The 24,774-nt window shown below is 37.8% G+C and overlaps 2 protein-coding genes across 2 annotated transcripts; both read right to left on the minus strand.

The window, feature by feature from the left end:
• Positions 1 to 11,078: 11,078 nt before the first annotated feature.
• On the minus strand, positions 11,079 to 11,957 carry LOC141719462 (uncharacterized). The gene has a single exon (XM_074521844.1). It carries the CDS (start codon positions 11,955 to 11,957, stop codon positions 11,079 to 11,081), a length of 879 nt encoding a protein of 292 aa, XP_074377945.1.
• A 7,522-nt stretch (positions 11,958 to 19,479) lies between these two features.
• LOC141720754 (anthocyanidin 3-O-glucosyltransferase 2-like) lies at positions 19,480 to 21,558 on the minus strand. Its single transcript, XM_074523365.1, has 2 exons — positions 19,835 to 21,558; positions 19,480 to 19,677 (listed from the first exon to the last, which is right to left on the minus strand). The coding sequence occupies exon 1, from the start codon at positions 21,375 to 21,377 to the stop codon at positions 19,908 to 19,910; it is 1,470 nt and encodes a 489-aa protein (XP_074379466.1). The 5' UTR covers positions 21,378 to 21,558; the 3' UTR covers positions 19,480 to 19,677; positions 19,835 to 19,907.
• Positions 21,559 to 24,774: the final 3,216 nt, after the last annotated feature.

The raw sequence follows: 24,774 nt of genomic DNA on the forward strand, positions 1-24,774 counted from the left end.
CCAACAATCATAAATAATTACATACACACATATACGTGTGTGTATATAATTGCAACAATCGCGAATAACTGTGAAATAACAGAAACAGGGCGGCAGGTTTCACCGGAAAGAAACAGCCGGCGACACCAACTCACACACACAAGACACACACACTCACACACGCTACACACACTATACACACACAATACACACACTGCAATCAATAATACGCGATCAAACCCCCCCTCCGTATACGCGCCACCATAACCAGCCGGAAAAGTAAGGCCGGCGGCGACGATACGGAAGGTACCGACAGGGGAATAATCAGAAAATGGGCTAGGAATATGGCAACAACTTACCAAATCCGGGGGCAAGCACAGGAATTAGGAGAGAAAAGAAATCGAAGGAGGAAGAAAAGAAAAGAGGGGATGAGAGATTTTAGAGAGAGACAAGTCGAGAGAGAGAGATTGAAGAAGCCTGAAAAATAATTTGTGGGTTTAAAATGTGTCGGGTTCATGATTTCCAGCCACGTGTCCAATTAAACGGACACGTGTCCCACTTCCTGATCGCAAGACTGAATTTTGACCCGAATTTCATATTTAACTGGGCAACTTACGGATAAGCTTAATTCTAAAAATTACCAATTAAATTCTAAAATTATTAGAATAATTTAAAATTAATAAAATAAAATTTTCATAATTTTTGAAGCATTTTTGAAACGCACACCATGTCCGCAATTCATAATTAACGAACCGTGATGTATTTGAAACAAATTCAGAAAATTACGGAGATAGTCTTAAAATGTAGTAAATATCCCGAAGTTCATTAAATCCTAAATTCTGAAATTTTAAAACAATTCTTGAAATGCAATTTATAACACGCTTTTATCAATTAAACGAATCAACGCGAGGTGAAATTAATCTCAAAAATTTCCAAAGAAATTTTAAAATTCTCAGAATATTATAAACTTCACAAAATATGAGTTTCGTAATTTTTTGAGGAATTCTGGAATTAAATACGGATTTTACCAATAAATGCAATCAGAAAATTATACAGAGCTAAATAATTGATGAAATATTGATTTCTAAATTCTGTAAAATCCCAAAAACATTTATTGTAATTATAAAACCATAAAAATAATTCTAGAGACAATCCAAGTATTTATGCAAATAAATATCCGAAAATAGATTACTTAGCCGCTAAGTAACTATAAAACGATACCATTTAATATTAGATTTGGATAATTATCAATACTGGGCTTCTTATAAAACACCCTATGAGAAAATAATGTAAAAATATCCCGTCTCTTGAGAATACGGGTTTTATTGATCTATCGAAATGATTATCGTATCGAAAATTTTATGCCGGGACGCGCACGGGTCAAACCGTAATCTGGATCGAAAAAGTTAAAACACGGAAAATGTCTGGAAGTACCAAATTATGTTAGGAGTGAGTTTTACGAAGAGTTTCGGGTTGTAAAAACATAAGTTGGATGATTCCCGACTTTATAAAATAGTTTTATAAATACTCAGAAAATAATTTATAAATCCATAAATCACTATAAAATTATATAACGGTCCAAAAATTATCAGGAAAATATCACAATTATCTATATTTTATTCTTGACATATAAAAATTAAAATATTCTAAAAATATCACATATAAACATCCAAAACATCAACTCCAATTACCAGATAATTCACTAAAATTCACATAATAATACATAAACAATTCCAAATAATAATAATAATATCTGAAAATATGGGATATTACAGCTAGGACGGGAGTAGCAATGGTGTTTGATGATTTTGACTTGGAAGGGGTCAAGTTTCCCCATGATGATCCGCTAGTCATAACACCCATAATAGGAAACAGTCCGATGAAAAGAGTCCTTGTAGACAATGAAGCATCGGTGGACATCTTACTCTATGATACCTTAATAGGGATGGGTTTCAATGATTCTGAAATAACCTCAATTGATATGCCGATATATGGTTTCGCTGGAGTTGAGTGCCCCGTGGAAGGAATAATTAAGCTACCCCTAATGGGTAGGTCATGCAGATGTTGAACTTTGTGGTAGTGAAGGCTGGATCAACCTACAATGTGATCATGGGAAGAACATGTATACACGCCTTTAAGGCAGTCCCCTCGTCCTACCATTTCGTGATCAAGTTTCCAACCAGAAACGGAATAGGAGAAGAAAGGGGAGACCAGAAGATGGCCAGAAGTTGTTATGTAGCCTCGATGAGGGCAGATGGAGTAGGGAGCAGGTCTTGCCTATTGAAGACCCAGATATCCGTGAGAATGATGAGAAGCGAGTTAAGCCTGCAGAAGACTTGATTCCTGTTCCCTTATCTTCTGAAGTCCCCGAAAAAGTAACTTGCATTGGAACATCGTTGGAGGAGCCCCTTAGAGGGAAGTTAGTGAGTTTCTTGCAAGAGAATAATGATGTGTTTGCGTGGTCGGCAGCAGATATGCTCGACACTGGTTGAACGTGGATCCTAATTGAAAGACCGTGAAGCAAAAGAAAAAGAGTTTTGCTCCTAAAAGGCAAGAAGCCATCAAGCAAGAAGTTGAAAAGCTCTTAGAGGTTGGTTTTATTGAAGAGATACAATTTTTGGAATGGTTAGTAAATCCTGTAATGGTAAAGAAGGCTAATGGAAAGTGGAGAATGTGTATGGATTTCACTGATCTGAATGATGCATGCCCAAAGGATTGTTTCCCGTTACCAAAGATAGATACTCTGATAGACGCGACCGTATGTCACGAGATGTTAAGCTTGATGGATGGGTTCAGCGGCTACAATCAGATCAAAATACATAAGGATGACATCCCAAAGGTATCATTCATCACTGATTTTGGTATTTTTTATTACCTTTTTATGGCATTTGGTCTCAAGAATGCAGGAGCTACCTATCAAAGGTTGGTAAATAAGATTTTTAAAGATCTTATTGGGAAAACTATGGAAGTATATGTAGATGACATGTTAGTCAAGAGTCTTGTGAAGACTGATCATATATCCCACTTGAGGGAACCTTTTGAGGTTTTGAGATACCATAAAATGATGTTAAATCCTGCAAAGTGTGCTTTCGGAGTGGGATCTGGAAAATTTTAGGATTGATGGTCTCCAAAAGGGGAATTGAGGCCAATCCGACAAGATAAAGGCCATCTTAGATATGGAACCTCCACATTCCGTAAAGGATGTGCAGAAACTCACTGAAAGAGGTACAGCTTTGGGACGATTCATATCCAAGTCTGGGGATAAGTGTTTGCCCTTCTTCAAGGCTTTGAAGAATGTGAAAGATTTTTTATAGACAGAAGAAAGTCAGGTGGCATTTGAGGAACTAAAGAAATACATGGTTCAATCACCGCTATTAGCCAAATTAATTCTTGATGAAACTTTGTACTTATATTTGGCTGTTTCAAAAAATGCCTTGAGTGCCGTGTTGGTTAAGGAGGAACTTCAAATCCAGAAACCTATATATTATGTCAGTAAGATCCTATACGGGACTGAGTTGAATTATTCGACCTTTGAAAAATTTACTTTAGCCTTGGTGATGGCCTTGCTTCCAAGCTCATAAGATTGAGATACTAACAAATTAGCCTTTGAGAAACATTATTCATAGTCCTAAAGCCAGTGGGAGGCTGATTAAATGGGCAATAGAGTTGGGGGAATTCGATTAAAGTATAAGCCACGAACGGCGATAAAAGCCCAGGCCTTGAATGACTTCGTGGTTGAATGTACCATCTCCAACCAAGAAGTCGGGGGCAGGAAGATATTGAACCTCAGGGCATGGAGGGAAAAAAGGATAATGAAGGAGGGCAGAACAAAGACAAGGAATTCTGGGTTCTCTATTTTGATGGAGCATCAAAAATAAATTCAAGTGGAGCAGGGCTAGTTTTATAAAGCCCCGATGGATTCTTGATTGAATATGCTATGAAGTTAGATTTTCCAACTATAAATAATGAAGCTGAGTATGAAGTTTTGATAGCTGGCCTTGTCCTGACAGGGATGTTGAGAGTCAAAAACTTGAAAGTTTGTGGGGACTCGAAACTTGTGGTATCCCTGGTCAAGGGAGAGTTTGAAGCAATGGATGAAACCATGGTGAAGTATGTACGCCTAGTGAGAGCCGTGATGACTCAGTTCGATGAATGCCATGTTGAGCATATTCCAAGAGAAGAAAATGCTAAAACCGATGCATTATCCAAATTTGCCTCCTCAGAAATAGAAGAAAGCTCTGGGAGCGTGTACTTTCGTGTTTTGAAAACACGGAGCATAGACGTCAAGCTAGTTGCCCCCATAGGGCTTGAAGGGTCATAGATAGCTCCTGTTAAGGCTCATCTATAAACCATATGGATTCCTAATAATGTTGTGGAAGCAAGAAAGTTGTCTGTACGAGCCCTAATATATTCTTTGCTTGATGGGATTCTTTATAAAAAGTCTTTTGTAGTTCCTTATTTAAGGTGTCTCAGGCCGGATGAGGCTCGACTTGCTTTGGAGGAAGTACATGAGGGTATATGTGGTCAACACTCGGGGGCAGGTCCTTAGCCCACAAAATTACCCGCTTAGGCTTCTATTGGCCAGAAATGATGGCTAATGCCAAAGAATATGTGAAGAGATGTGATCGTTGTCAGAAAAATGCCCCTGCAGTAAGGCAGCCTCCCAAAATGCTTACTTCCACAACTCCCCAATCCCGTTTGCTATGTGGGGAATGGATATTCTTGGGTCTTTCAAAGGAAGTTCTTGATTGTAGCAATTGATTACTTTACTAAGTGGATCGAAGCCAAACCTTTGGCCAAGATTACAACTAAACAAGTTGCCCAATTCCTGTTGGAAAATATCATGTGCAGATATGGGATTCCCCGAATCTTTGTGACCGATAATGGAACACAGTTCAATAATGAGGAATTCAAAAAGTATTTTGAAGAGAATGAAATCAAGCTGCGGTTCACTTCTGTTGCTCACCCTCAAGCCAATGGGCAGGCGTAGGTTGCGAATCGGGTTATTTTAGATGGATTAAAGAAGAGGATTGAGAAGTCCAGGAGTAGTTGGGTGGATGAAATACTTCCAATACTTTGGGCTTACTAGACCACATGTAGAGTCATGAAGCAACACCATTTATGTTAGCATACGGGGCAGAAGCAGTTGTTCCAATTGAGATATTACATTCGTCCTCAAGGATCCAAGCATACAATGCTGAACACAATGAGGAAGGCCAAAGGTTAGCCTTGGAATTAATAGATGAAGTGCGGGATGAAGCACATGAAAAGATTGTGGAATATCAAAAGAAAGCTTCTTTTTACTACAACCTGAGGGTGAAAGAGAGATTCTTTAAGCAAGGAGATCTGGTCCTAAGGAAGGTGGAAGCTTCTGGAGTAGGGAAGAAAGGAAAGCTCGCCCCAAATTGGGAAGGGTCGTACAAGGTTAAGAGCGTTTAAGGAAGAGGATCTTACAAGTTGGAGACTGTGGACGGAGAAAAAGTACCTAGGACTTGGCATACTCAATACCTGAAAATTTATTATATATAGTTCGTACTTACTTATTAAAGTGGTAACGAGGGTCAAAAGCACCATGAAGCTTTGCTTGTTTGGGGTTTTATAACTCAGTTTTAATAGGATTTTGTATTTTAGCTTGTGACTATCAGGGTCGAGCCCATCTTATACAAGGTTTTGAAAAACCAAGTTATATTCTTGAGTTAAAGTTATTTTAAACTTTGAAGAACCAGGTTATGCTAGTGGTTTGTTTACTTAGTAAAATTTATGCTTTAATGGACAAAGTAATAAATAACAAATGAAAGAGAAATTCAGAAATTCTTCTATTCTAGGAATACCCTGCGCAGCATTTGAAAGTCTGTCATATCAATCTCCCTAAAAATACAAAAGTATTTAAAAACTTAAAGGGAAGGCTATGTAAATCAAGTAAGCGAGGAAAATACTATAAATAAAACCCCGATGGGCCACAAGGTCAAAGTACAATAAGTTAATACAAGAAATCCCCGATGGGCCAACAAGAACAGGAAACTAATCTAAATCCTTAAACAAATCATCATCGTTCCCCCCATCAGCAGAAGTAGTAGGAACAGGGCGAACGGGGTCATTTTCTATAGGAGTACCATCCTAGGAAGGAGAAGCTGTGGCCTCATCAGAGGGACTAGGAATGGGAGAAGGTGGAAGATCCTCGAAAGGAGACCCTTGCCTAGGAACATGAGGCACTTGGTACGCCACAAGAGTCACATCTGGAACCTTCTTCCCAATATCTCCCACAATCTGCTCCCAGCAGGTGGCAAAAGTATCAGGGAAGTTAGCATTATTCTCAGCATTCAGGACCTCCTGAAAGTCCTGTGATTCCTTGTATTCTGCTATCACCTAAGCTCGACCCCTCTGAGCATCCAACTCCAGCCTGCGAACTTTCTTCTTTTCCTCCGCTAACTCTCTCTCCACCTCCCGAAAGTGAGTGAAATTGGCCTATGAAGCCTTGAGGTACCTATCCATATCCCTCTCGACGATAGTCAGGCTAGCTCCCAACTCTTTCAGGTTATGAAGAGCTGCCTGAAGGTAGGTGTTCATCTGCCAAAAACATGTTTTAGCACAATAAGCTATATGTGTAAAAAAAATGCTAAAAGAGGGAAGTAAGAGCTTACTGAAGCTACTTCCTGGGAACCAAGGCGCTCAATCTGAAGATCGTCAGAAGACTCCACGATCTCAGACCGATCATGAGGTGTAACCACACTCTCGAACCATATATCAACCACCTCGAGACTCCCCACGACTGTGTCCCTTCTCTGTAGACCCCAAGTCACAGTGAAAGGGGAAGTATCCCCATCAAGGCTGAGAGGCCTCTCAGATATAAAGGTGGGAACGGCCTCTGTAACGGTTACCAAAGGGCCGTCACCAATCCTCACCCATTTCTCGCGGTGAGCTTCAACTGCGGAGCCCCGAGAGGCGCGGGACTCCCTTTTCTTGAAAAGGGAGTCCAAAGCTGCCTTAGCTGCAAAAATACAAAAAACATTAGAAAAATGATAATGCATAAAAATAAACAATGAAGTCAAAAAGAGAAAAGAAATACCGGTCGCTTAGACCTAAATTTTGCAAATTTGAGGATGAGAGCACAGTGATGCAAGTTATCAGCTGTTATGGCCTTGATGGCCGCATCTTTGTCTATCCCCAATTTTAAATATCTTAAAGAGCTGTCTACGCTTTTAGAGAAATTGGGCCTGAGAAAATGGTCCCAACCCTCCTCGGCATCCAGATATACATAAAACCACTCGCTCTTCCATGTAGGATATGAGTCAGGGTTGGTACCAGAAATAAAGCAAGAACGAGCAAAGGACATATGAACTATTTTGACCCATCCTTGGTCATCACGAGCATTTACAAATTTGAACAAATAGCGAAAAACACGAACATTGGGCTCAAAACCATGTTTACGAGATTGGGCCATATAACAATGAATAAAGCGCCAAGAATTAGGTGTGAGTTAGGTTGGACAGACACAAGCCTCAGCTAAAATACGAAAAATGAAGGGGTGAGGGGGAAGACGAAAACCAGCATAAAAAGTTTCTTTATATACTCGAATGGCCCCAGGTTTTGGGTAACAAGCCCTATCATTTAGGCATGGGGCCTCGGCCTTATAAAGAGCGAAAATTCCAAATAAACGAGGTACAACACCTACTTTGTCAGAATCATACTTAGAAGGATAATTATATGCATCTAAATGAGGCATGTTATGAAAGGATTGACCAAACTCTGTTAAAAGATCCCTAAGAGAAACTATAGAAGCATGAACTAGGGATTTTTTTACCTCGAGTAGCCCTAGAAGGACGATGAGCGACCTGAGGAGACTGAGAAAGGGAGGAGTCGGAATCTACCATGGAAATTCTTGCGAAGAATGCTTGAAAACCCAGAAAATTCTTGAAGTTGGTGAAAAAGATGAAGATTCAAACGGAATCTTCAAGTAAACCCAGAAAGCGGTGGAATACAACGACGGTGTAGGAAGCCGGAAATCGCCTTGCGGTGGAAAAGGATGAGAGAAAAGTTGCAGAGAAAAGAAAATATAAAGCAAATTTTTTGTTGAAGTGAAGTGTGAGAAATAAACTCACACCTCGCTCTTTATATAGCCATCTACATGCGGTAGCTCAACCGTATTTGGGCCTAAAAAAATGGGCATGCCAGTCATCAAGGGCGGGAATCCCATAAAATTTAAAAATTTGGAATACGCTACCAAATTCGAGAAAACTCTAGAATGTTCCTTACCAAAAAAGCAAGGGCATAAAATTATTTACCAAGAATTTGTGAAAAATCACAAGGGAAAATCAAGGTTCCAAACCACGTCTAGGAGACACAATTCCTAGGCGTGATTCAAACCATGTCTCCTAGGCGGGGATGACCAACGCCTAGGATATATTAAAGAATGAAGGGGTCAAACCACGTCTAGGAGACACAATTTCTAGGTGTGATTCAAACCATGTCTCCTAGGCGTGGGTGATCCACGCCTAAGATATACTGAAGCTATGAATACCAACCACGCCTAGGAGGCATGATTCCTAGGCGTGGTTCACAAGTTGTCTCCTAGGCGGGGGTGACCCACGCCTAGGATGCATGTGTGCATGGGAGCCAACAACGCCTAGGAGACATAAATCCTAGGTGTTGTACACAAAGTATCTCCTAGGAGGGGTGACCCACGCCTAGGATGTATGTCTGCATGAGAGTCAACAACGCCTAGGAGACATAAATCCTAGGCGTTGTTCAAAAAGTGTCTCCTAGGCGGGGCTGACCCACGCCTAGGATTCATGTCTGCATGAGAGTCAACAGCGCTTAGGAGACATGAATCCTAGGAGTTGTTCAAAAAGTGTCTCCTAGGCGGGGGTGACCCACGCCTAGGATGCGTGACACCCTACAGCCCATTTTCTGATTATTTAATTAATCAGAAAATGGGCAAAATATGAAAATAGCTAAAAAAATCCCAAAAAATAGGGGAAAATAGAGGGAAAAATCCCAAAAATTCAGGAAAATTAGAAAATAATTTTCAAAAATTATTTTTGGACAAAAAATTCCTGTAAATTAAGGAAAATACCCGTGAATATTGGAAAATTCCTGAAAAATTAAGGAAAAATAATGAAAAATGCCAGAAGGTACCAAAATAATCCTGGAAAATTAGGGAAGCCCGTAGGGATGAATCCCAACGGGAGAATCGTTGTAAATGTGTAGGTCATTCCATACTTTACGATAAAAACGATAACCCGAAAAGGTGTAAACTTTAACTTCTATGAAATCTTTACTGAATTTCGCAAAAGTTGGGGGCAAATGATATGGGCCTGAAATTAGCGTAGAAGCATAATTAATGTTGAATTAATTAAACCCGATATGGTCTTGTAACGAAGCCCGATTTTTGAGGCCCAAAGCATTGATTATTTATTAATTTTGTAATTAATAACTAGAGTAAAATAACAACTCATTAAGTATATCCCATAGAGGATATAATTCTTTATTGAGTAGCCTCCAAGGCACCCAAGCCAACAAGAAATCTGCTTCCTACTTATTAGGACTCCAAAGTCTACTCTAAAGTGGAGACTTATTCATTAACTCTCCTAATCCTAGTCCAATTCAAGGACATCCAGTATCTATATAAAGGGTCTCACCCCTCCATTCAGAACTACGTTTTGGCTTGATTCTCCAAATTCACAGATACGTAGGCATCTTGTAAAGGCAGATTTAAGCTACGAAACACTAGTGCAGCCATTAAAGGCCTTGAGCTCTCGAACCCTAATAATAAATATCATAATAATTATAACCTAGTTTTTTACCCATAACAAGTGTGCCTGACATACTACAGGGAACTACAACATGTTTTTGTTGTTAATGCCTTGATATATGGGCCGGGTTGGGTCAGTTTGATCATTTCAATGATTTAATTTATTTTTGGTCGAGTTAGAAAAATATCAAATCATCAATTTAAAAAATAAATAAATTAAAACCCAATCCTACTAATTGTGTGACGGGTAGGGTTGATCGTGTTGCAAGCATCTTTTTCATGTTTTTTTACCGAGCATCTGCATTGATGAAGGATTTTCCTTATGCTATTACATATTAAGTGAAGGTATAAGCATGCATTGTAAACACAAGAAAGGTAGCAGCATGCCCAACACTTTATCATTGTAGGAGAAATAAATAAAATTATGAAAGAAAGTCATTTTAATGATGTGCAGCTGTACTAAACTCCAAGATATTCCTTATTTGTTATCCTAAGATGTAATATATAGAATGAGGCTAAAAATGTTCCAACAGAATTTCAGTGAGTCCTTATTTCAATAATATCCTTCCTCCATTATTTATAAATAACTAACATATCCCTTCTTCTTAGCAAGTAATAACTTTCATTTTTTAATATAATATTAGAGCACTTTATTTCTCTCTCTCTATTATATAGTGTATGAAAAGTACCTTTAATAATATAAGATCAAATAAGGAATTGATATAAGAAATATTGTTGGAACTCAAAGTCCTTTTCAATGTTCCGCATTACTAAGATCCAATATTATATATTAAATATAAGAAATGAACCAGTATTCTCTTGGAGTTGCTCTTACTATTTTATATAAACTCAAGATGCGAATATAATTATATAACCAAAGATATGCATGGATGTACGAGTAAAGTTAGACCAAAGCATTCCCACATATCTTAAACATAATGACATATTTATAGCTACCTTAGTTGATAATTATTCGTAATATTTTTAGGTTTGTTTTTCTAAATATTTCTGGGCATATATATATATTATTCAGCTCGATTCTATTATTTAGGTTTCCTTTTAGTTTAAACCAGGGCTTTGGAAGGTTAATTGTATGAATTATATAGTTTAATTCAAGCATTTGCAAGGTGAGGAGTGCAGCTGCCACAACTAGGATTATTTTTACCAAAATTTACAGGTTAAATGCTAAGGTAGGTTGATTATATTCTTCGTGTGATACGACTAAACTAAGAACAATATAAACGTAAATAACACGAAGAATTGGTGACGCGAAAAACCCGTAAATGGGAAAAAACCGCGTGTGGGATTGATTACCCAACCTAAATATGATCCACTCAATAATTGTTGATTACCCAACCTTTTGCCCAGGTGCAGGTGGCATCTTCCCCGCAATGTCCATCCCCCATTTCATAAAAATCCAAGAGGGAATAGACATGTTAAGGTGCTCAGACAGTTGGTGTATGACAAGTGCATGTCTCTGGCATGCGTCACATCTCCTTGTGTAATCTAGAGCATCATGTCTTAGCGTCGACCAGTAATAACCTAAGCGTAGAATCTTTAATGAGAGATTTATTTCGTTGGTATGATTTTCACACTCTCCTTCATGTGCATCTCTTAATACCATGTTAGCCTCGTGTTTTCTCAAGCATCTTTGAAGCAGCCCCGTAGAAGATTTCTTGAACAGCTCATCATCTATGATTGTAAACCTCGAAGCTTTCATCCTAAGGATCCTAGCTTCATTGTTGTTGTTTGGTGTAACACTAAGTTGTAAGTAATCTTTGTATGCTTGAATCCAGCTGTCCATGTCTTCATTGGTATTGTCATCATATTGATTAAGAGCCAATACTTCTATATCATGAACCAATCTTTCAACAACAGGCTTTGTGATATGAATAACTGGAATGTTATTTAAGTCGAGACCCTTAGAAACAGCTCCCAAACCGGCTAGTGCATCGGCTTGTACATTATTCTCTCTTGGAATTTGTTGTATGTTGAAAGTGTCAAAGTAATTTGTTAATTTCTTGGTGATGTCCAAGTATGTGATCATCTTGGGATCCTTAGCTTCATAGGAACCATTGACATGATTAACAATTAACAATGAATCACAGTTTACATCAATGTTTCTGACCTTCATGTCCTTAGCAGTCATGAGCCCCACAATCAGTGCTTCGTACTCGGCTTTATTATTGGTGGCTTTGAAGTCACAACATATTGAATGTGCTATCATATCCCCTGTGGTGATTTGATTACAATCCCCAATCTCGTTCCATTTACATTCGAAGCTCCATCAGTATACAATGTCAATGGCTTGGTGTCCACCCTTGAAATGACTCGTTAAAACTCCTAATCAGTTGTCGTCATTTAGCTTGGGATGAAATCATCCACCAAGTCAGCTAGAGCTTGTGATTTTATGGCACTCCTTGTATCATATGTAATATGGTAAGTGCTCAAACGTATGGCCCATTTCTCCATCCTTCCCGTCAAGTCAGGTTTGCTCAAGATAGTTCTCAAGGGAAAGTTCATCATGACATGTATTTTGTGTGATTCAAAATAATGCCTTAATTTAGTTGAAATCATGGAAAATGCAAGCACCAATTTTTCTAGAGATGTTTACCTTGTTTCCGCATCAACTAGGCTTTTGCTGACAAAAAATAGGCGACTTGACACCTTCACTTTCTTTGATGAGCACTCCACTCACAACATGATCTGTAACAGACAAGTAAACATAAAGGTCCTCTCCTTGAAGAGGCTTAGACAAGAGTGGAGGAGTAGTGAAATATTTCTTCAGGTCGTTAAGTGCATCTTCATGTTTTCCTGACCACATAAACCCCTTATTTTTCCTTAGAACATCGTAAAATAGTTTACATCTGTCTGATGATCGTGAGATGAACCTGTTCAAGGCTGCAACTCTTCCCGTCAGTTTCCGGACATCTTTAACATTTGATGGACTCTTTAACTCGAAATTGCCTTAATTTGTTCTGGGCTAGCCTCAATGCCCCTCCTGGTTACCATATGTCCGAGAAACTTTCCCGATGACACAACAAAGTTATATTTAGATGGGTTCAGCTTTATGTTGTATGATCCCAATATATCGAACACCTCCTGTAGGTCGCGAATATGATTCTCAGCGTTTATCGACTTGACCACCATGTCGTCTATGTGAACTTCCATTTTTTTACCTATCTGGTCCTTGAACATCTTGTTGACAAGCCTTTGAAATATAGCCCAAGCGTTGCGTAGTCCAAAAGGCATGGCCAAGTAACAATATATCCCCTCTGTCCGTGATGAATGTTGTCTTCTCGCAATCAGATAGCTCCATTTATATTTGATTAAAACCACTTGAAGCGGCAAAAAATGTAAGTAATTCATGTCCAACTATTGAGTCCACCATGGTGTCGATGTGGGGTAGTGGATAGGGTTCTTTAGGCAAGCTTTGTTCAAGTCCGTGTGGTCGCCACAAGCTCTCCACTTCCCTTTCTTTTTCTGCACTATGACAATATTTGCTAGCCACTTGGGATAGTCAACCTCCTTTATCATCCCAGCCTTCATAAGCCTGTCGACTTCATCGTTAATTATCTTGTTTCTCTCCGCCGTGAACTTCCTTCTTTTTAGTTGAACATGTGTGTAGCTAGGATCAACATTTAACTTGTGCGTGATGACATTTGGGTCTATTCCTGTTATGTCGTCATGTTCCCACACGAACGCATCCAATCTCGTAGTCAAGAAATTCACCAAATTTGCCTCAATTTTTGGTGACAGGTCTTCTCCTTTTAGCACTTTCTTGTCTCCCATCTTTAGATCGACCTCAGCCAATTTTTCAGGTCCTGTGACCGTGGCCACAAGTGTCTCGTTCCCATGATGTTGGACCGTTGGTTTCAAACATATCTTGTAACATTCACGTGCCATATCTTGATCCCCCGTATCTCCTAAGCTCCCCATGGTGTTAGGAATTTGAGAACTTGATGGTATGTCGATGGTACAACTTTCAAATTGTGAATCCAAGGCCTTCCCATGATTGTGTTTTATGTCGAATCGACGTCTATTATGCAAAATTTCTTCAAAAGATAACTCTTTGTGCGTACATTGGTAGTGTGATCTCACCTAATGTATGCTTGGTTTCTCCACTAAATCCCACCAATATTGTCGATTTCTTAATCATGTCACTTTCTGCCAAACCCATTTGTTTCAACATGCTCAGCATCATGATGTTGGCCGCGCTCTCGTTGTCAACTAATATTCTTTTGATCAGGCAATTCCCCACAGGGAGTGAAATGACAAGTCCATCTTGTTGTGGTTCTCTATTACTTCTTTTATCTGATTTGTCAAACATCAAAGATGGTAGAGTATTACTACTAACTCCTACCCGAGTGACTCGTATATCTGTCTCTCTAGACACCCTTTTAGCTTGTGAATATATAGACCCACACACTTCAGAACCACCTACAATGAAGTTAATTACTTTGTGATGTGGTGGTGGTGGTGGTTGTCTTACTGGTGTCATGTTGTCTCCATTGGGAGACTTGTCTCTCCAGACGTAAGATGCTTTCTTGGATGTCATGAACTCAGTTAAATATCCCTTCTTGGTCAGGAATTATAGCTCCTTTCATAAAGTCACACAATCATAAGCTTTATGTCCGTAATCTCCATGATAGTCATATCATAATTTGGAATCTGGATTCGCCTTAGGCTTGTTGCTCTTCATTGGCCATTTGACTATATCTCCCAACTTGGTGAACTCCTTCATAATGGCTAAAGGTGTTATCGTGAAACCGTAACTATCATACGTAGGTGGAAGATTAGGGTCCTTCCTCCAATCACTACGTTCCTCATTTCTTCAGTCATTACGTTCCCGCATCGTGTTGACATAAATTTCATCCCTAGAAGGCCTCAAATAAGGTTTGTATTCGCTAGACCTTGGTGTTGTAATCTTTCTCGAAGGCCTGTAATATTTCTCACCATCTTCCCTTCTTTCTTCTTACAATCTCACTTGTGCCATAGCTTTAGCTTGCACATCATCCATAGTTCCACACAGGTAGTTTGTCAGTTCTTCATAAAGTGGAGATTCCCTCTCTAATCCCCTTCTGAACGCCTCAAGGGTTGTGGGTACATCGCAGTTGGTGACAGTCAACTTCCCTCTATTGAATCGTGTCAAGTAGTCACGTAATGGCTCTCTATGACGTTGCACAATCTTGTACAAATCATTGATGGTCTTCTCGAACACTCTGCTACTAGAAAATTGCATGTTGAATGCGTCTTCTAGGTTGGAAAACGTCTTGATACTCCTGTGTGGAAGATTCACAAACCATTGTAAGGTTGGTCCTGACAATGTAAACCAAAGCCCTTGCACATGCAAGCTTCCTTCAAGTCACATGTGATTGGTATCGTGAACATTCGTTGCTTATATTGTGCGATGTGTTCCAATGGATCACTAGTTCTATCATATGGCCCCATTTGTGGTACCATGAAGCGTTTTGGTATCTCTACCAAAGCAACGTTATCGTGAAAAGGTGAATCAACATAGCTTGTAGGAGTCGCTTTCTCTAATGGCTTTGGGACACCAAGGATTTTTATAATTAAATCCCTCACTTCCTGTAATTCTCTTTTGAATTCCTATGCAATTTGGTTTCGAGACCTTGTACTACTGTGGCGCGATCTCCTTCTATCGTTACCCCCCTCTCGATCATCATGATCATCATAACATTGCTCATCACATTATCTTTCTATGTCGTCATCGTTATTTGGTATGTTCTCTATATCTTCTATCTGAATGACATCATCAGTACCCTTTGTTGGCCCTTCATATTGATCTCATTCATCAACATCATCCATGTCCAAACATCTAATCACACTTGGGATCGTCTTCTTTGTTGCTATCTTGGTTCTGGATTTGGTTGCGGTTAATTCTTTCTTTAACGTCTCATTTTCAGAGCGTACCTTCTCCATTTCATCTTGTAGTTTTTTCAATGTTGCTACCATTTCTTTGTTGCTCTCAGCCTTAGCCTCTTGATTTGTAACTTGTTCTTCTGTGCCGTCGCCTGCCATCGTAATGAACCAACCGAATTCTTAGCAAGTTTTCAACAGACGACGCCAATTGTTTTTACCAAAATTTGCAGGTTAAATGCTAAGGTAGGTTGATTATATTATTCGTGTGATACGACTCAACCAAGAAAAATATAAACATAAATAACACGAAGAATTGGTGACGCGAAAAACTCTTAAATGGGAAAAAACCGCGGGTGGTATTGACTACCCAACCTAAATATGATCCACTCAAAAATTGTTGATGATTACAAAGAATTTAATCATGATACTTTGTCTATCAATTGTGTTATGACTAGTGTTTTTTTATTGTATGTAGGCCTGTAACTTGAATAAAAATTGTTTTTGTGTCTTGCCAGATGCTTCTTCCTCTTCATTGTGTTCGTTTGTGATGATATATCCAGTCATTGTCCTCTCCCCTTATGTTTTCAAAATCAGTTCCCTTATCTTTTGAGTTGTTCCTTCTTTTTCTCCAACTTCCCCTTCTTTTCTCCCTCTTTCCATCATGGTTTCAGTTTTTGTTATGATTCTGGAATATTATCCCTTAAGACACGGTCTTTGGCTGACTGAGTCTATAGTTCTACCTATCGACACCAAGTTCGTTGTTATCCAAGACGTCTTCTTACTCTCGACCTGTCCATCATGACCCATGTCGTCTGCTCATCTCATCACGTCTTGAATAATGAAAAATCTGGATATAACAAAGATTATAAGTTGTATACTTAAATGATTAACATTTGAATATTTTTCTATTTTTTTTGTTAGGGATGTAATGGAATAGAAATGGGTCGGAGTGTAATAAATTTGAAATGGATTGGCTTAATAATTAGAACTGGGTTGGGTTGGTTAATGTTTTCAAATAGGTAAAGTCTGGCCTAACTCATTATAAACTGCCCATATAAAGAATAACTCAACTAAGTATAAACGACTCGATTTGAACGGCTCAGTTTAGGGTCGGGTTGGATTTTGCTGGTTATGTAAGCCATGAGCAGCCCTACCTTGATGTTAAGAAATGGTGACAAATAAATATACATCTTCGTTTGTTGTTGCCTTGATCTTTAAGGGCGTGAAAATGAATGTTAAAGGGAAGGATTGATACTAGGTTGCTTGATACAACCAAGCGTCATAGTTTTTTTAGGAAGTAGTCAAGTAGATAAATAAGAAATTAGCAAATTTAGTTTAGAAGGTTTATAAACTGGCATCTCATATCTCATATATATATATATATATATATATATGGAGATGATCAAATAGAAACCAATCTTATTCTAAAAACTAGAAACCAATGACAACCACTAATTTTATAACATGAATTGAATCTACGCCACATAAATTTTATCCAACCACTTCTTACTCCTCGTTTCAATTATAACTGTCACTCCCTCTCATACATCTATATGTAATTAATTTTCTATCTGTTTTTTATTTAATTTTTTCCATTAACCAACAAACTTTTTTTAATATCCGACTTTACTATATTTTTCTCCATCTCCCAACAATCAATTTGCATACCATATTTGCTATATTTCGATGATAAATCACTATTTATACTTAACGGGATCACTAAACCGAAATTACTATAATTTCAGAACTTTCTTAATTTTAGTGATTCTCGTAAGTATAACTAGTGATTTAACTCCTTTCTCATGTACCACACCTTTCTCCTGGTGTCCCATCTCTTTCTCCCATCATACACCATTAATCTCCTACTATACCTTTTAACTTTTACACACAGACTACTAGTTTATTGAATAACATGTGTAATATAGTGACTTTTTACCTTTTTTTCACCGTCCTCCTATTCCACTTGTTCATTTTTGGTTTCTTGTTTGGTACTTGCTCTTGAAATTGATCTTGACTTTCTTGTATTTCAGTTTCTTTCAACTTTTTTTGAATAGTGTGTTTTTTCTGTTTACAAAAATTAATAATTCAAGATCTAGAAATTACCATCTAAAATTTAAATTATAACATAATTTAATAGTTGTTAATTTTTTAGGGTTCACCAATTTCTTAAATAGATTTTATAAATATTTAGCTCTTTCTAATAATAAGAAATTAGTTGATAAATGTTTAGGGTTTAAGGCCTTTCCGTATAGCCTAAACCCTAATTTAGTCTAGGCCCTAAACCCCTAGAAACCAGACCATATAATTAGTTAATTCTATGTGTAATTTAAAATGAAACTTAATTTAACAGTTTTTAATTTTTTAGGGTTCACCAATTGCTTAAATAGGTTTTAAAAATATTTATATCTTTCTAATAATAAGAAATTAGGATAAACATTGCATCTATTTAGGGTTTAGGGTGTAGAGTCTAGGGTCCTTTAGGGTTTAGGGCCAAGAATGAATTAGTCTATCAATTATAATAAAAAAATATGAAGACTAATCATTCTACCACACCAATTGGAGCACTTCCTCCCCTACTCATTCTTAATAAAATAATTATACCCCTACTACAATAAATCATCACTAACTTCTCCAACCAACAAGATTGACGATTTTCATTGATTTATGTCGTAAAAATATGTTTGTATGTATATGTCTCGTATATAACATTTGGTGATTTTCATGATACAAATTGTTGATTTTTGTGATATAAATCAGTGATTTTCATCATATGATTTAGTGATGGAAGAGTAGATCTGGTGATTTATTTCATACGTATTAGTATCTGTATTCATATATCATGTTCAAATTACAGATTTGGTGTTTTTATTGGAAATTGGTGGTTATTGGTGAATGTTCATTGATTTTATATTTCATTAATATATATCTCCCTTCTATTTCAAAGTAATCGTTCAATAGACTCCAAGTACCAACACCCTTATTTTGTATTTCCAACTTTGATCATCTCCATCATTTTTTGTTATACAAGCTAGTGATTTATATAATATAAACAATGATTGGAGATAGATGATTATAGAAATCGAAGAATTTAGTGGTAGGTAGTAATGGTGGGCCGAGATAGATCGAACATGTTGGTGGGTTGAGGTAGATTAGAGATAGTGGTTGATTAGTTGTAATGGAGAATAGACAAAGTGATAGAGAAACAACGTTTGTGTTTGTGTTGGTGAAGGTCGAAGTAGGTTGCGTAGGTAATTTCATAATTTCCTAAATTTTAGTGATTCTTGTAAACATAACTACTGATCGTTGAAGGATATACAAAAATATAGTGAAGTCAAATTTAAACAAAAACTCGTTAAATGACAGAAAAAATAATTTAAAAATGAAAGAAATTAGGTGGCGATGTATGTGACAGGGTGCATATAAGTTATGTGTGGGGTTGTGTATTTAAAATTCATATTGGGCTGGGTTTGTTTCTAGTTTCTGCAAGGGTGTTTCTAAATATAACAGAGATAAGTTTATTAATTACAATCTCCAATCTAACGCGTTGTTTATTTGAAAGATAAGTTTATTAACACAACTGCTTGACTCAATTTCAGGCCAGGCCTTGTATATTAATTTTGCAAATTCTGTAGTGTGCTTAATCTCTGTTATGATGCATTTCAGTAATGTGTTTTAAGGCAACAAAATCGGTGACAATAACTTGTTGAGCATTAGTGAATTGTTGAATGAGGTGCAAAACTTTGGTTTTAAGTGCTGCTCTGAACATAGCCGCAGCCTGCAAGTGTTAAACCCTGTATGTACCGTGGCTTGCACATTCAACTAGAAGTATGACGCTGAAAAACCACCAGAATATATTTTCAAAAAGGTTTTTTGGAAAACTGCGAAACTATACGAACTTTATTGAAGAACAAAGATTACAATTATTACATGATAGTACTGAACCAATACAATCAAGCGAGGCATGCGAAACACCTCTGAACCGTCTCGGATGCAACTGGATACAACTTCACTTGTCCTTGTATCTTTGGAAGCGACCCACATTCTCAACTTTAGCCCACATGTGACTACATGAGATATCAGGTATCACAAAATTTTAAGCTGAGCTACACACAATGACTCAAGAACAATATTAAGATATATATCTTAAAGCCTGAAGGTCTCCAGCTCCTAAGAAATGCCTGACATAAAAGAAATAGATCGAATTCAGAAGCTTCAAGTTACCTGACACTGGAGATTTAGGTAAAGCTTTGACCAGAATTATAGTTCAGAGCTCCGGACATTATTTGCATAGGATTCACGCCTCTCTTCCGTTCCGGATGTTATCCATCAGGTCCTCAATGAACTGTCCAGTTGAATTATAAGATGAGCCACCGTCTGTGATGGCCTTTCTGCATATGTCTTTCATCTCTTTCACTTTCTTCCTTATCTCACTTTCTTCATCCATCAAACAGCTTATTCCCCTCTCAATCTCTTCTGCTTTCACAAGTACACTCGGACCAAAACTGCCTTTTCTGTAATCCATTTTAATCTCCACTGCCAGCCCCAGCTCCTTAACCAACTTGAATGCATTTAATTGCTGCTCGGCATACATAGGCCAAGCAGCAATCGGTACCCCACACCATATACTCTCTAGTATCGAGTTCCACCCGCAGTGGGAAACAAAACCTCCAACTGATGGATGAGAAAGAATAGCCACCTGCGGTGCCCACCCAATAACTTTTCCTATTTCTGCTGTCCGCTCCAAGAATCCTTCTGGCAAGACCTCATTGTAATTCTCGTAATCTTTTGGCAGTACCCCTGTTCCCTTTTCTTGCGATGGGCGCCGAAGGCACCATAGGAAACGCTGTCCACTGAGTTCCAACGCACGTGCTATCTCCGATACTTGCTCTGGCTCAAAACTTCCCATGCTCCCAAAGCACAAAAACACTACAGATGAAAGTGGTTGGCTGTCCAACCAGCTAATAATGGCCTCATTAGATATTTGGCCTTGGCTTGTTGACTCACCGTCCGTTAACTTAATGATGGGGCCAACATGGTAAATGAGAGGAGTGTTTTCATCTTCAACAAGAGACTTAACTGAATGGGGTTCCAGTTCCAATACCGTATTAACTACAATAGCTTTTGTCTCTCGTAATCTTCGAGAAATACTAGTCATTATGTCAGATCCATCCTTGCTCAGCATCCCAGAAGGCAAAACCTTAGCAGGAACCGGGTTTGAGAAACTAGGGATTAACAACTCAGCCTCTGAGTCTTTGTACTCGTAGATTTCCTGGTTTTCGTTGTCTTTGAGACTTTGACTGTAAAACATAAAGCCAAGAGAAGCAGCAGCAGAAGTGAAGAAAACATATGCGGGGGCATTGAACTCATTTGCAACATCTATTATTGCTGTGCAAAAAAAATCAATGACAAATCCAGCTAGCTTAGAAGATCCGGAACGGCTCAAAATCGATGCAACTAAATCTCTCACTTTCGTTTTCTGGATCTCAAGAAAGGACATGAGAAATTTGGGGTAATAATTAGATTGGAGCCCCGTCATGATAGCGTCATCCAGAGCAGGGATGTCTACAAAGGATATTCTGTCAGGAACATCTTTCTTAAGGTTCTGAGTGATGGCATCAATGCTGGAGTCAGAAGACAGATTCATTATCAGGATAGTGATGGAAATCCGATCATCTCGACCGATAAAAAGCTTTGAAACCTCAACTGCCGATACCAAATGGCCAACTCCAGGTGCAGGGACAAAGATCAACACTGAAGTTATCATTTTGGAGGCAAAAATCACTAAAAAGATTGAACAGAAACTCTACTTCGAAATTGTTATATGCTGGTATAAAAGTAATAACAACGACACCGACTCATTAATGATTGCTTCAAAATTGAACGTAAGCTATTACGTCACTTGGCAAAAATAATAAACACTGAGGTCCCATTCTCTTAGGAAATATTGTATTTCTAGTGAAACGTGTGAGACACTTTAATAGGCTGCATACGTTCCTAGATTGTACAGCAGGTAATTGGGGAGCTATATCATAAACGGAAAACCAGACATCCGGTTCATTATCATCGTGTGTTACGGAACCAAGATTTAATATGACCCTATACTAAAATACTTGGTAATAAAATTTTAACTGATTCTTCTCTTAAAGGTAGGACTCAAAGTAAAATTTATACTGATTTTTAAGGATAAAATGATAATTTAGAAAGAAAAAAAAAACACACTAAGATCTGAAAAAATAAATTTGTTGTTTCCTAGTTCTGAGCCTTGGACAAACATTTAGATTAATTCCCCTTTCATTACAAGTACCCCGTTGCTGGCGGCTTTCCTGAACCACTCCTTTCTTTTTCTTTTACGAAATGTCAGCAGACGTTTGTAGATTGTATAGCAGGGTCACTGTGGAGCTGTCACAAAAGGAACGGCAGACCTCCGGTTCATAATCATTCTTGCATGTGAGCTCGGAGAAACTGTTGATTATGAATTCTCTGATTTTCCTTGGACTACAAGGAAAATTTTAATATAGATAATCCAACATTTCGAATTATCCCTTGTAGTTCAAGGAAATCAAAGAACCCATAATCTGGGGATCGTGTTTGTAGTTTTGTAATGCGAAATAAGCAATGTTTTCACACTCCTCCAAGTGAGTTTGAGGACTCCAATACCAGCTGAGTGCTATTTGGAAAGCTGTTTAGCTGCAGTTACGCCTGCTAATCCCAACTCCTATCAAACCGATTTTGGACAAAGTAATCAGGTGAGTGTGTTGATGTGTATGTGTTGACAATTTATCTACAAGAATGACTACTCAGATATGGATTTTATATAGTATATAGGATTTTGCAATACAGATCATGATCACAAGCTTCAAGTAAAGGAGTGACATTGGTGTATCTTCTTTATAACTTTATAAACTATCAAGTGCTTAATTTTTTTCATTTTATTCTATTAAACCTCATATCCTTTTCACGTTCCTCTTCTTTTTTATTTTGAGTTTAACAGTATTTGGACTTTTTTCTTACTAAGCTATGGATTTGTAGCAATTTAACTATGCATGATTCGTGTGTACACAAATACATACAATTGAACATCGTGAACTCTTCTTGAAAGAAGGAAATGTACAAATCTTAGAAAAACCATATTCTCAACAAATTCCCTTGGGCCTTTGACCCTATTTAGTTAAAATAAAAATAAAAAATGGAAGATGCGATTCTCCTTACTAATGATAAAATGAACCTGGTAATCTAATGCCGTGGAAAAATCCACAACGAATTTCCACTGATTAACATCCTCCAGCCTCCCAGCTCTCTATTCTGGACTGTCCAACCTCAAATCTTCACATCATTACCTTTTCATTCCTATCAACCTTTCTATCAGACGAAAGTAAATTATAAACTGAGACTAATAACCTTGAACTATTTCCTTTTAACACTTAAAAACCTACATCCAGTCATCTTTAGCTCTAGAAGCAGATGACTTGATACTGGTATTGATCTCGATTTCTAAAGCTTCGTGGCCTCCCACATCTTCAACTTCCTATAGTCCACGAATATCAAAAGTAAGACACAGATAGACAAAAATTGGGGCGGACATAGAACTCCTACTGCTAGCATTATCACCTCCCCATTCCGGCTTCCCAATACTTAAAAATTTATAATGCATTAATACACATGTCAAATTCTACTTGTAGGTGTATGAATAGAGGTAAGCTTTGCGTACATCTTACTCTCCCAACTCTTAAGACTCATTTCGTGAGGCCTGAGGGGCATACACTAGGTATGCTTCAATGCCTGGGTTGGCTTGGTAACATGTCACATAAAATAAAACCATGGGTCTAAATACATATAAATTTTTTGAAATAATAAATAATCTATATGTCTATTAGTGTAATAGACCGGACTTAGTGGAGTATAAACTTATAACTAGAAGCTAAAATAAGAAAATGTTAACTGGCACAGATATATATGTATATCAGTAGAACTTGAACCAAAGACAGGCAATTTTGTTTCTCAAATCTCAAATTTCATTCCAGGTAACTTAAATTTTCAGTAATAGTACACTTATTATAGTACTAGATGGAAGTTTGGGGGCATGTAGTCCCCCTACTCGTCCCACTCTAGGTCCGCCTATTCACACAGACACGCATCTTAGATATATAAGAGTTCTTATATGTAATCAAGTAAATATAACCATAACCACTTGTGGAGCAAGTATAAAAGAAGAAACTAGAAGAGCAACAGGAAGGATTACAAGTGTCATGCATGAACATACCTTAGGACCCAAAAACAGCCCATACGGGACTCCTTTAAACTTTTCCATGTGGTGCAGCTACAAACAAACATCAGTATCAGCTAATATTGTTTAGTTAATAAAATATATAAGAAAATTTATACAAAGTTAATGGAGCAGTAGTACTTGTGGTAGTTAAACTTTACATAATGAACCATATAAGAAATTGATACTGGTATCACAAAGGTAGGGACTCAGAGGTGGATGCAGGCAGTGGTCCGCCCCATCTAATTTTGAAGGCGTTACTACATGACCTAAATTCTGATAAAAATTTAAGCATCCACCCCTGTTTTGTTTTGTTTAGTACAAAATATTTTAAATGTTGTCGGTCCCAATCCTGAAAAAACTCACTTACCTAATGTCCGTGTTATTCTTCCACTTTTTTTCAAAAAAATTGTATTGCTCTCATTGTAGGTTTTTTAAATAATCAACGAAAAAGATAGTCCAATTATATGTCGAATTTTAGAAGGCACGTGTAACAATATTGTCTTTAACTCGCTCAGAAATTTACGGATCAGGCAGTGCTTCTAATTGTTACTCTATAATGAAAGACTGGAGGTTGATAATCAAAGAGTGCTGGGCAGTGGCAAGGGTGCTCCTAGTGCTAAGAAGGCTTGAATCTCATCTCCCCCTCTCCCAACACTTACAAAATATAAGAACTTTTAGAAAGAAAAGTCTGGAGGTACCGAAATTTAAGTATACGCATTGTTTAGGAAATTGTCCAAGTTTTTTACAAAGCACTAAGCAAAGATAAAAGGGAGGGTGACCTTCTAGCAAATAAATTCTTTTAATTGTGCAATAAAATGAAATGCCAGGTGATTTATGAGCTGAGATTTTTAGGATGGTGTACATAAGTTCTTAAATAATCCAGAAATTACCCGGT

This window comes from Apium graveolens, chromosome 4 (assembly GCF_009905375.1).
Source record: "Apium graveolens cultivar Ventura chromosome 4, ASM990537v1, whole genome shotgun sequence".
Classification (NCBI taxonomy): domain Eukaryota; kingdom Viridiplantae; phylum Streptophyta; class Magnoliopsida; order Apiales; family Apiaceae; genus Apium; species Apium graveolens.